Source organism: Echiichthys vipera, assembly GCF_963691815.1.
Source record: "Echiichthys vipera genome assembly, chromosome: Y".
NCBI classification, from domain to species: domain Eukaryota; kingdom Metazoa; phylum Chordata; class Actinopteri; order Perciformes; family Trachinidae; genus Echiichthys; species Echiichthys vipera.
In genome coordinates, this window is record NC_139849.1 from 10596100 (window position 1) to 10607514 (window position 11415).

Here is an 11415-nt window from a genome sequence, read left to right on the forward strand (position 1 = left end):
TCTCTCTCTCTCTCTCTCTCTCTCTCCCTCTCTCCCTCTCTCCCTCTCTCCCTCTCTCCCTCTCCTCTCCCTCTCTCCCTCTCTCCCTCTCTCCCTCTCTCCCTCTCTCTAGACCTATTTTGGGAAAATGTCCACAGTGCACTGTACTTTAGCAAGCAGCTGTTTGTTAAAAGGCTGAAAGACACTGGTTGGAATGAGCCTGTCCTAAACCGCAGCAAAGCAAGTCAAATTCAAAGTGACAGAGCTACAGCCAAACACTTTAATCCACGTGGAACTTCACCAAAACAATCTGAAAATGCCATAAAGTCACAACCTGTGACCCGGAAAAGTGCACACAAAAGGTTCACCAAAATGATATACAGTTATTCAAATCATAAATAGAACAACATGAACAGCACCCATCTACAGTCAGTAATGACTTTACATTAAAGGCAATTATGGACATTTAAATAAAATAAACACATTTTCAGACGATATGGTTATCAACTATCATCGCAGACACGCTTCCTGGCACCCTGTCAGATGATAGCATAGCGCATTTCTCCTTGTAATTGCTGCAAATAAGTTAATGTGATGTTTGTCAAGCTCCAGTGCCTTCTGTGGTTTTCCAATGGGAAATTATGCTCGTTTACAATCTGGATAAATAATTAGAAAGCTTCTGAGCTACTTAAAAATCTAAATATGCAGTTCTGATGGTGTAAGACACTGACATACAGGTCTGATCTTTTCACCACAAGTATATTAGGTACATCTTGCAAAAACTAATGCAGTTAATTTAGACAGTCCTGTGATAGATTGACCTAATGAAGGCTATAATGTTTTTTTTTTTTTTTTTTTTTTTTACACGGTTTTAGAGAGGTGTTGAATCATGGTCAGTGATCATGTTGGAGGCTGTGGTTTGTGGTGCTATCTACTGCCAAATACAGCGGTGTCTTACAGTATTTAGCCTACCCGCAGTCATATAAAGAAAGAAACAACTGTCAGTATAATGCACCTGTACCTGATAAACTGGCAGTTGATTGGAATATAAAGCCAGTCACACATACAAACCAACTACCAATTAACACACATGGCATGTAAGAAAACCAACAACAAACGTACCTTGGTCCTTGGCTGCAGTAGCACTGCTGGAGGCTTCGTTCTCCTTGCTGTACCCAACCTTCTCTTCTTCCTCTTCCTCCTGGACCATGGCTTCTGCCTCTTTTGAGAGGCAGGTGGCATGTAAAGGCCTCATTATGTCCACGCCCTGCTCTTCCTCATCTTCCTCTTCCTCCTCATCCTTGCTGAATTTAAGTCTCTTCACTTCCTGCTGCTCGGCTTCCATGTCCTCTTCTGCATCTTCTGGGTGTTTGTTTTTCACTGAGCTCCCCAGAGAACCTCCCAACGCTGAAACCTCACTGACAAAAGAACCAGGAGATACAGATGTGATTCCAGTGGATTTATGTAGAACACACATGGAGAAAAGGTTTTCTGGTGCTTTGTAGTTTCTGACATACCTGGAGTATTTGTCGTTGTCTTCTTGCTCTGTGTTGAGGTCTTTGTTGTCTGTGCTGTCTGGTAGGCCATTAGCTGCTAGGGAGTTGGCCAGAGACACCTTCGGTCGGTTCAGTGGCCGGGGGGCTCCAGGCCTGTTCACTTTTCTTATAAAAAGCCATTAAAAAAAAAAAAAAAAAGAGAGGAAAAACTTATGAAAAAAAGCATCAACAATCATAATTTAAATGTATGTTAATTTTAAAAGCAAGGACTAAATCTGTCCCCAAGACAACCTCTCTGTAAAAGCAGACGTGTAACCGGGAAGAATCACTCCATTCATTCTATTGACAGCACTGCATCCATTTTTCCTGTACAAACAAGTTCAGAAAACAAAAAAAAACAAAACTCTTTATCCAGTGGAAAATATAATTCATATTAAGTTGGTATTTAGTTCATTCTAAAAAAGTGTTTCATTTGGACAAGACACTTACTCAGAGGTTGGATGAACACAGCTTACCACCATTACATTCTAGAGGGATAAGAATTCCCAAATGAGCAACAGGTGACAGCAGGTTAACAAGTGAAGGGGAAAAACAGACACGATGTTGAGACATACCTTCTCAACCCCCCGGAGAAATTTATCTGTTCCTGTGTAGTTCCTCTTGGGTTCTGTAAGCAGCTCACACAAGCGCTGAATTGTAAATGGAATTCTACAATTGAGAAAAAAAAGCAAGTACTCAATATGTCATCCTGAACAGCACACTATCCTTTGAAGCTGACACTGTGTCCTACAAGGGTTAAAACTAACTTTTTCACCACCGCCACGGAATCGTCCCAAAAAAACATTTTGAACTGTCCCGAATTTTTCCAAAAATCTTTTATATAAAATATTTGTTTAGCTTGTACCTCTTTTATATTGTTTTGAATTGTTCTTATTGTTTGTTTAATACACTAAAAGGAGTTGCACATTTTCGTTGTATGCAATACAATGACAATAAAAGCTATTCTATTCAAGATGACAACCAGCCCCCTCACTGGGGTCAACGTGACCTTCTACCACTACTCCTCCATTAAGTGACAGCATTTTGTGAGTTTAATTCGTCGTGAGGGCATTGTAGCAGCAAGTTAAAGTATCAGGTGTTTTATAAACCGAAATAATGATAATACCGTAATTTCGGGACTATAAAGCGCACCTGACTATAAGCCTCACCAGCTAAATTTAGGGGAAAATACAGATTGCTCCATATAAAAGCCGCACCCGACTATAAACCGCAGGCGTTTTGATGTGTAATTACCGTAGTATATAGGGGTTCCTGCTACCACGGAGGGGATTGTCGGGACAGAGATGACTGTTTGGGAACGCAAAGCGTCCCATTTATTAACAATAAATCTTTCAATCAAACTTTCACATCTTTGACATGGCGAACAGCATTCGTGCAGAGTACAAATAATACAACGGTGCAAAGTAATACAAAGTGCTCGCCTGTAACACGGCAGTAAAAGTGCAGTCCCGCGGCCGTTTACGTTATCAAAATAACCAGCCATTCATTGATGTCAAGGGTACGTGCAGCAGCTCTATTTCCCTTCTTTGACAGCCAGATCGATTGCCTTTAACTTAAAAGCAGCATCATATGCACTTCTCCGTTTGTTTTCCATGTTGAGGGTGTTTGCATGAACACTTCCTTCGCGCAAACTACTCTTTGTTTTGCTCTCGTTACCTGGCGCCAGATGTCTGCCTCGGTCTCGCGCATCCTCGGTAGTGCGCGCCCCTGGTTACCGTAAGCCGTAGAAAAGCCGCACCGTTGTATAAGCCTCAGGGACCAGAATGAGGGAAAAAAGTAGCGGCTTATAGTCCGGAAATTACGGTACATAGATTTAGAGCTGGCTATCTCTGAAGCTAACAGAATACCATTAAAAATAATTGGTAATAGCCCTGCTAATGTAAACTTTGACAGTGCACCTGTTGTGTTGATGGTGGATAACTTGGGGATAATTTGCTTTTACCACCATAACCAGAAAAGTTGAATATGATAACCACAATCTCCAAGTTGTGAGTATACAGTTTAGTGTGTTACTACTAGAGTCAAGACAATGAGATGAAAGTGATCAGTGTTTCCCCAACCAGTACATTGGGGGGGGGGGGGGGGGGTGCGCAACTAGGCCCAACTAGAGTTATTTAAGGATCCCTTTCCTATAGAACAGCTCTGTCATTTTAGTAAACAAACTAAACAGCCTTATGTTATTCATCTTATTCATCTTATTCACTTATTCAAAGATTGTTTGTTAAATTGTTTGGGAAGAGGCTCCAACAGGAAAAATTAAACTGAAACTTATCAGAGATCCTTTATTTTATTTGAGAAGTTTCAGATGATTCACTCCTGCAAAAAAAACAACTGAAACAGAATTAAACAAACTGAAATTATTTCTTTATTTTGTTGTGCTTGAAACTGAAGTGATTTTTTATTTAACTTTGGACTGTTTCTGTTGTAGAAAATTTTGACATTTTGGACAATTATTAAAAAGGCATTTTCTGATGCGGAGTGTAGCTCATTGTGTGATACACTGATTTAAACAGAGTTTGCATTGTGGCTGATTATTGCTGTATAATTGTGATCCTTCTGTCTAGTGATTTTTAACGCCTTTTAACACTGATTCATTTATCCATGTGGGGATTGACCTTTAATATGAACCCAACCATTAAAGTGTCTGATTAAACACCGACTGGCACGTTAAGAAAAATAACATTCAGGCGATCTGCTACAGTGCGCTGGAAACGCATGAAAACCACGATTCCTTTAATTTTCTTTGTCATTGCCCTCCCCCCCCCCCCCCCTTAAGCTGTAAACCTGGGGGAAACACGGGTGATGGAGTATCTTATAATAATATCAGAGGGTGCGTTAACATGTCTGAATGTGTGGGAAGTTAAAGTATCAATCGGTATCAGTAGCTATTTAAAAATCATAATTCCCACAGTCTCCTAGCTTCCTAGCTTAAACTGGCATGTTAGCCACAAAGTCCTCTGCCCAGAGACTCACGTACATAGTTAGCGTTGCAGAGAATGGCGGCGGTCATTCTGTAGTTAACGTTACCTCAGGCTCTGTTGGTCGTGCTGGGGGGTGGCTGAGTAATGTGCTGGGGCTCACTAAACAACAAACGCAAGCATGCGGCGTGCGCCAACAAACTAAACGACACTCTCTCCTTTTTCTATATATTCTATTGACCATAAACCCGTTCTTGTTTGCAGAAAATGTTGAAAACTTAAACAGAAAAAAGAAGTCAGTGCCCACAAAGCTTTCTCCGGCCCGAGGTTGACCCTAGGGGGGATATTTATCCTCCTAATGACAAATAATTAATCTTAATCACTTGTATACTTACATCCAAACAGTACGTGACACGAGCAAGCGTCAGGACAATGCAGTCAGTTATTTTTATCACTAACTGGCTGATGCTTTAAGCTGAACTTTTGTCGGATTTACATTTCTATTTAATCCTTTCGCATATTGAAAGCGCTGTGATTGATGGATGTATAGGATCTAGAACAGCTCATCATGAAGTTGAAATGATGAGTTTTCTAAACGAGACCTCATTTCACTACAAAACCTAAATTAAAGCTGCAAGCAACGATGAACGGGCCCTCGCACCGGTGCACCTAGGGGGAAACCGGCCAGACTCCAGCCAATGCAGCCACTGCACAAAAGGCGTGGCTCTGCAGGCAATCTGTGGGAACTTTGCACCTCTTCCTGCGTCCACTGTGCAGCGCTAGAGAGCACCTACCAAAGATGCTTTGCCTTGTTGTATATCAAACAAAGAACACACACTGAAAATTTGATGTAAATCGGATGAAGTTTGTCATATTAGGCTGACTTCCTGTTGCCAACAGGTGGCGCTGTGAGTTAATATTGAGATGTTGGTGTGTTCAGGCTTGGGGTCTTGTCATGCCTCAGAAATTCGGTGAAGATTGGACAACCTATGCTAAAGTTACAGCAACTTCATGATTCATATCGTGACGCCAATATACGCCGCTAGACCACGGCCAGACGCTCCAGAAAAACGAAACAATATCTAATAACATTGATTACCAAAGTCTTTAGACGGTACAGGCTGGTTTTGAAGGTGATGGGATTCTAACTCTAGGAGGAGTTTGTTAAAGTATGACACCATCAAAAAGCCACATATTTCCTGTCGCCAATAGGGGGCGCTCTGAATAGGAGTTAATATTGAGATGCGTTTCTGTTCAGGACCAAACTCTCATCAACCATCAGAAGGTTGGTTAAGATAATGTATGCTCAAGTTACAGCAACTTCCTGTTTTATAACACGGCAGCAATATTTGCCACCACGTCGGACACATGCTCCTGAAAAATGAAACAATATGAGGTTACTTGGATCACAAAAGGTCTTCAGTCGATCAGGTTAAATTTCTAGGAGGAGTTCGTTAAAGTTTGACACGTGCAAATGTCAGAAAATTGCCAACTTCCTGTTGAGTTTAGGATTTCGCTCCAAGAGGCTTTTTTGTACGTCTAGAGATATTATATATGCCTACCAATTTTCATAAAAATACATCAATCTTGGAGGAGGAACCTTAATTGTGCGTCTTCTTACTCTCTGAGCCTACTGATTTTCGTAACTCTAGGTGAAACCTCATCGAGGGGCTCAATTTTGGCAACTTTCTAGGGGCGCATTTTGCCACGCCCATGCATGAGATATGCATAAAATACCTAAATTTACAACAGACTTGACAAGTTTGCAATCTTTTTACATATGTTGAGGCCCTCAAAAAGGCAATTAATTTAGTAAAATAATAATACCTTCATCCATAAAGATCTCTGGAACTCTCCTACAAACCATAAGTGAAATTAACTCTCTCTCCTCACCTACAAATCACAGCTCAATACACTTTTTTAAGATTAGCATATTCCGCCTGACCACGCCCTTCTCACCTCTGTTATGGTCCTTTGATTTATAATGCAGCTGTTTGCATTCTTGTTTTTAATTACCATTTTACTGCTGTAAGGTGCCTTGAGTATGTGAAGGCATCTCATCTCCGACCGCTTATAAAATGTATTATTATTATATACAGAGGATAGAAGATGTGTCATTTAAGCCACGTTTCCATCAAACACTTTCAGTATAGTACTGTTAGAACTGTATGTAACCCGTAAAGACATGTATTGTGACTTAGTGCATTTTTAGTAAAGTGGTCCAAAATGAATTTACTTCCGATGTATTTTATTAATAAAAACAAATAGAAGTGATTTTACAATTCAACTGGAAGGTTACCTTTGCCAGCATATATCCCTGTTTTTCCCCTAGGTCTACAGCAGTGGGGGGGGGGTCCCAGTTATACAACAATAATCAGAGCAACAATACAAACTCATTTCACTTGAAATCAGTGTATTGTACAATGAGCTACACTCGGCAACAGAAAGTCTTTTAAATAATTGTCCAAAATGTCCAAATAATATTCTCCAACAGAAACAGTCCAAGTTAAATCAAAAATCACTTTTCAGTTTCAAGCACAACAAAATAAAGAAATAATTTCAGTTTGTTTAATTCTGTTTTAGTTTTTTTTTTTGTGGGAGTGAATCCTCTTTTCAAACTAAATAACAAAAGATCTCTGATAAGTTTCAGTTTTGTTTTTCCCAAACAATTTAACAAACGATCTTTGAATAAGTGAATCCCCAACGCTGTCTGAGTTTTCTGAGAATTATAAACACGCAACCATATAGAGACAGAATTAACATGCTGTCGTGCACGAGATAAAAGATAAATAACATAAAGCTGTTTAGTTTGTTTACTAAAAGGACAAGGTATAGAGCTGTTCTATAGGAAAGGGATCCTTAAATAACTCCTGTTGTGATCTGGCTCTATTCAGGACATAAAACAAAATAACAAACAATAATAAATAAGAATAACTTGACTTTCAAGGGGGGTAGGATGCGCCCCCCTAATATAATGGTAGGGAAAACACTGCCTATACTGCAAAGAATTTACAGAAAAAGTTAAGTCTGCCTGTAGCAGCATAGTAAATAAATACAGAGGTCAGCATATTCTGAACAACATAAAAAGCTGCCCTTGACAAATAAGAGAATTCAAAACACTTCAGCCATATGGTTCTCATTTTCTGCTCTCATTCGGAGCACATGAGACGCTAGCTGCCACTCATCTGTGATAAAATGTAGAAGTTACAGTGACATAAGAGTCTGTTGAGAAAGGATAATCACGCATCATATGTTAAAGCTACCCTACCCGCTTTCTATAGTGATTCCATGACAGCAGTCAGTCAATGCACATGTGCAAGCACGAACACATGTATGAGCATGAGCATTTACAGCGGTCCTGAGACTATTTATGTACAATTGTTCTCTGCGACAGACATTTCGTGGTGTTCTGATGTGGAGGTGGAATGTTTCCTGTAGATTTTGTCAGATGAAAATATTCAAACGCAGTCAGACACAACAAAACTACTGAGGGGTGATGACATAAGCAAGAAGCAATCGTGCATCGGCCCAGCTATTAGGGCGCACTCACACTTTCTGTCTGTACCGTGCCCCGGGCGTTAGGGTACTTGTTTCCCCCCTCCCTCTCCCCCCCGCGGGCCAGGCCCGTTTGTACTCATACTGCCTGGGCCTCACGCGAATGCTTCTTGCCTGTCCATACGTCATCACACCGTCACACACATCGCGATGCCGTCGATAAAATTACGTCAGAGCAGCCGTAGGCCTCGTGCTCGTACACACATGCTTTACAAAGGCCGACCTCTCCCAAACTGCTAGGCGCAGTACGGTTGCAATCACACTGGTCAAACGAACTAGGCTTTACCCGTAAAACCTGTTTGGGCACGGTACGGATGAACAATGTGAGTGCGACCTTAAGACCATCTGGGCCATGGTATCACTCTGAATGAGTTTAGATCTACAGTGATCAGCTAATCAGTGATGGAGTGCCACGTTCCTCCTCAAAGTGAGAAATACAGAATAGTTCTAGTTTGATTTAAGGTGGCCGTATTATTCACAACGTCAACTTATGTACAAGTAACATGAAAGAAAACACTACCTTAAAGATTCGAGGTGCTGTAAAAGTGTTTGTTGACAGACCGGCTGTCACCCCGCTGCAGTACTACGGTGTGAGTGAGTTGGCATTTAAATGGGAGAACGAAAGAGAGAGGTATTGAGCATGCAGCAAAGGACCACAGGTTAAAATTCAATCCAGAATCCGTGCACAGATAGTTTCCTGTCTTTTTCTAGACCAATGGATAAAAGTGTCTACTCTACTTCACCATGTTGTTGTGGCGTCTGTTGAACCACAAGTCACTTCCCGCTACATCCAATCAGCTACATCAAATCAGCAACCAGGCTTCTCTCAACCCCTCAGGTTTAAAGACAAATGGCTCAAACGGCCGCTCTAATGCAGATTGGGGGCGTTTCGGCAAGATAGACCCGCCTCACACCTGTGTGTGTGTGTGTGTGTGTGTGTGTGTGTGTGTGTGTGTGTGTGTGACGATAGATATTAACCGTAACAACAAACAAAACTCCACTGACACATTTACTCAAACAAAACTATATAGACTAATCAGGGAGCTGACGCTATGTTTAACACTGTAATAAAAAACTAAACATAGAGGCATTCACCAGGGCGGCTAACGTTACTCATTCTCTTCCTGTCGTGGTAGAACAGTTCTAGTTAACAGTGGACATATTGCACCGTTTTTGCACTTTTTTTTTTAAAATGTGAAATGATCCTCTGCCATTTCTGAATGTAGTGATGTGCAACTGCAAAAATGGACCGTGTGGAACAATGATCCATACGCTGAATAGGCCGCATAACGCACGAGATAGGAATTAAACGAATCATCGATGCAGAGATTTTGCCTCAAAGCATTTTTGTAATTGAGTAACTCGAGTAATTGTTTCAGCCCTAGTGGAAACACACCTTTAGTCATAAAGAAATTGACTGCATCAGCTGGTCACATACCCATTATATCCCTTTACAATCTTCAGAATTCTCTTCTTCATATCTTCAAACGGAATTGAATCCACGTTGGAATTGGCAGGACCTCGCTGCTCAGGCGCTGAGGCTCCAAAGTCATCCATCACCTTCTCCAATTTAAACAGGAAGTAGTTCTTAAATTGAGACCATTGAACCCTAGAGGGAAATGGTAGGCAGAATAATGTATAATACATCTGGCATAATACATTAGAGGCAAAATTGGACAGAAGCTTTAATATGGTTAGTTGTTGCATATGGCAACATGTTAATTGAGAAGATTCATAGAAATACAGTTACACAACAAACAAAATAATTCCGGGACCACATATCTATAAAATGTCATGAATACAGTTATAGTTAAACAATAATGCGTTTTAGTAACGAGGAGAGAACGTATCTGGCCTGCTGTTTCACTTACATGGTCTCTCCAGTCTTGGCAATATGACATAGAAACTGTTCAAGAAGAGGAGACGCCGTCTTTGCTTTCTTGTCAAAATCTGAGAGAAAACAAACCACGGGATTAACAAAACGTCGTGTCCTAGCCTGATCAGAGAAGGACAGGTTGTAATTAAACCCAGCGCCACTTAGCATTACGTTACAGTTTTGATAACTCGGCTATTGCTCGGTTGTTTTGGTCACCCGTATTTAGCACACAAACGATAGATGAAGCTTGTTAGCGGGTCTCTGGCGACACTTTGCCTGCAAGACAATGATATTGTCCAATTAACGTTAGCTATTTACATAACGCAGCGGGCTAGTGGCTTCTATCTATGTATGTATCTCGTTGTCCTGCTAACTATGACTGGCTAAAGTTTTGTTTTGGGCAGATTTTCAAGCCTTTTTTAGATAGGACAGACAGGAAATGTGGTGGGGGAGACATGCAGCAAAGGGTTCGACTCCGACTGGCATTATTTAAATATTTCTGATTCTGAATAAATAAAGGCAGGTCTGAGTCAAATCCGTGGCCACTGTCTCGAGGACCTACAGCCTCTTTACATGGGGCGACTGCTTTAACCACTGTGCCACCAGCAGCCCCATACCTAGCTAAAGTTTAGCGAACTGGATAGCATGTGAAGTTCGCTGCAAAAGCGTAGCCGAAAAACAGAAAACAACAACCGATGACACTGACAACTTCATCTCAGCCACAACTATGTCAGCAATTTCAATCTAATTATTGAGGGCAAATGCATATATAACTTAGGAAATAACGTTACGGATAAAGAAAAGCTTGATGTTTTCGTTAGATCCCTTCCCTGGCTAATTAATTGGACAGACTGCTAACCATTTCCGTGAAACCGCTTGTTAGCGTTAGCTCGTCATGAATAGCAGCTAACGTTAGCTAGAGACATTAGCGCGTGAGGTAAGTCAGTTTGTTTTTTTTATATAACAAATGCGGGAGCACACATATAACGCGTGGTCTTAACAAACACAAAACATATCAAAATAAACTCAAGTGACCTCTGAGAGCCTCTTGAAGCGAGTCAATTTCCATCACAGCGTTGCCCTCTGTCAGTGCTGTGTGTATAAAAAGCCGACTTGCTGCTGCTCTGAGTATGCCCTGACTGCAGACCATAGACTGCATAAATGAATGGACGGAGCTACGGTGACGTCACTCATAGATTTGCGAACTTCCGAAAAGAAACAGCCCTGGACGCTGCCATCTTCTTTTTTTCTATGTCCGTGGGGCGCTGCCATGTTTAAGTTTTGCAACCTCGGACAGGAAAGGGAGGAGCTTGGGGGACAAGGGTGCATCGATTGGGAGTAGCATCCAGCTGCAACCCCGGAGCACAAGCCCAGACACTTATATTACAGAAAGTACGCGGGAATGATGGAGATAATGGAGACGCTTAAAAACAACGTAAGCTTTGCTATGTTGATAATGCTGCTAACTACGCGCTAACTAGCAATCTTTGGAATTTGAGGATACTCACTTGTGATTTCTTTAAAATGAACT

At 41.2% G+C, this 11415-nt stretch overlaps 1 protein-coding gene across 1 annotated transcript in view; it reads right to left on the reverse strand.

Moving 5' to 3' along the window:
* The window catches only part of LOC310966222 (serine/threonine-protein phosphatase 4 regulatory subunit 2-like), a gene marked incomplete at its 3' end in the record, with an annotated part of 14947 nt that extends 3884 nt beyond the window's left edge, over positions 1-11063 (reverse strand). Inside the window, exons 1-8 of the mRNA XM_083940075.1 lie at positions 10920-11063; positions 9880-9958; positions 9447-9617; positions 2090-2183; positions 1965-2002; positions 1767-1841; positions 1497-1640; positions 1102-1397 (exon numbers count right to left, since the gene is read on the reverse strand). Coding sequence (XP_083796201.1) covers positions 1102-1397; positions 1497-1640; positions 1767-1841; positions 1965-2002; positions 2090-2183; positions 9447-9617; positions 9880-9958; positions 10920-11043 — 1021 coding nt within the window. The 5' untranslated portion in view covers positions 11044-11063. The remainder of the gene's footprint in view (positions 1-1101; positions 1398-1496; positions 1641-1766; positions 1842-1964; positions 2003-2089; positions 2184-9446; positions 9618-9879; positions 9959-10919) is intronic.
* Positions 11064-11415: the final 352 nt, after the last annotated feature.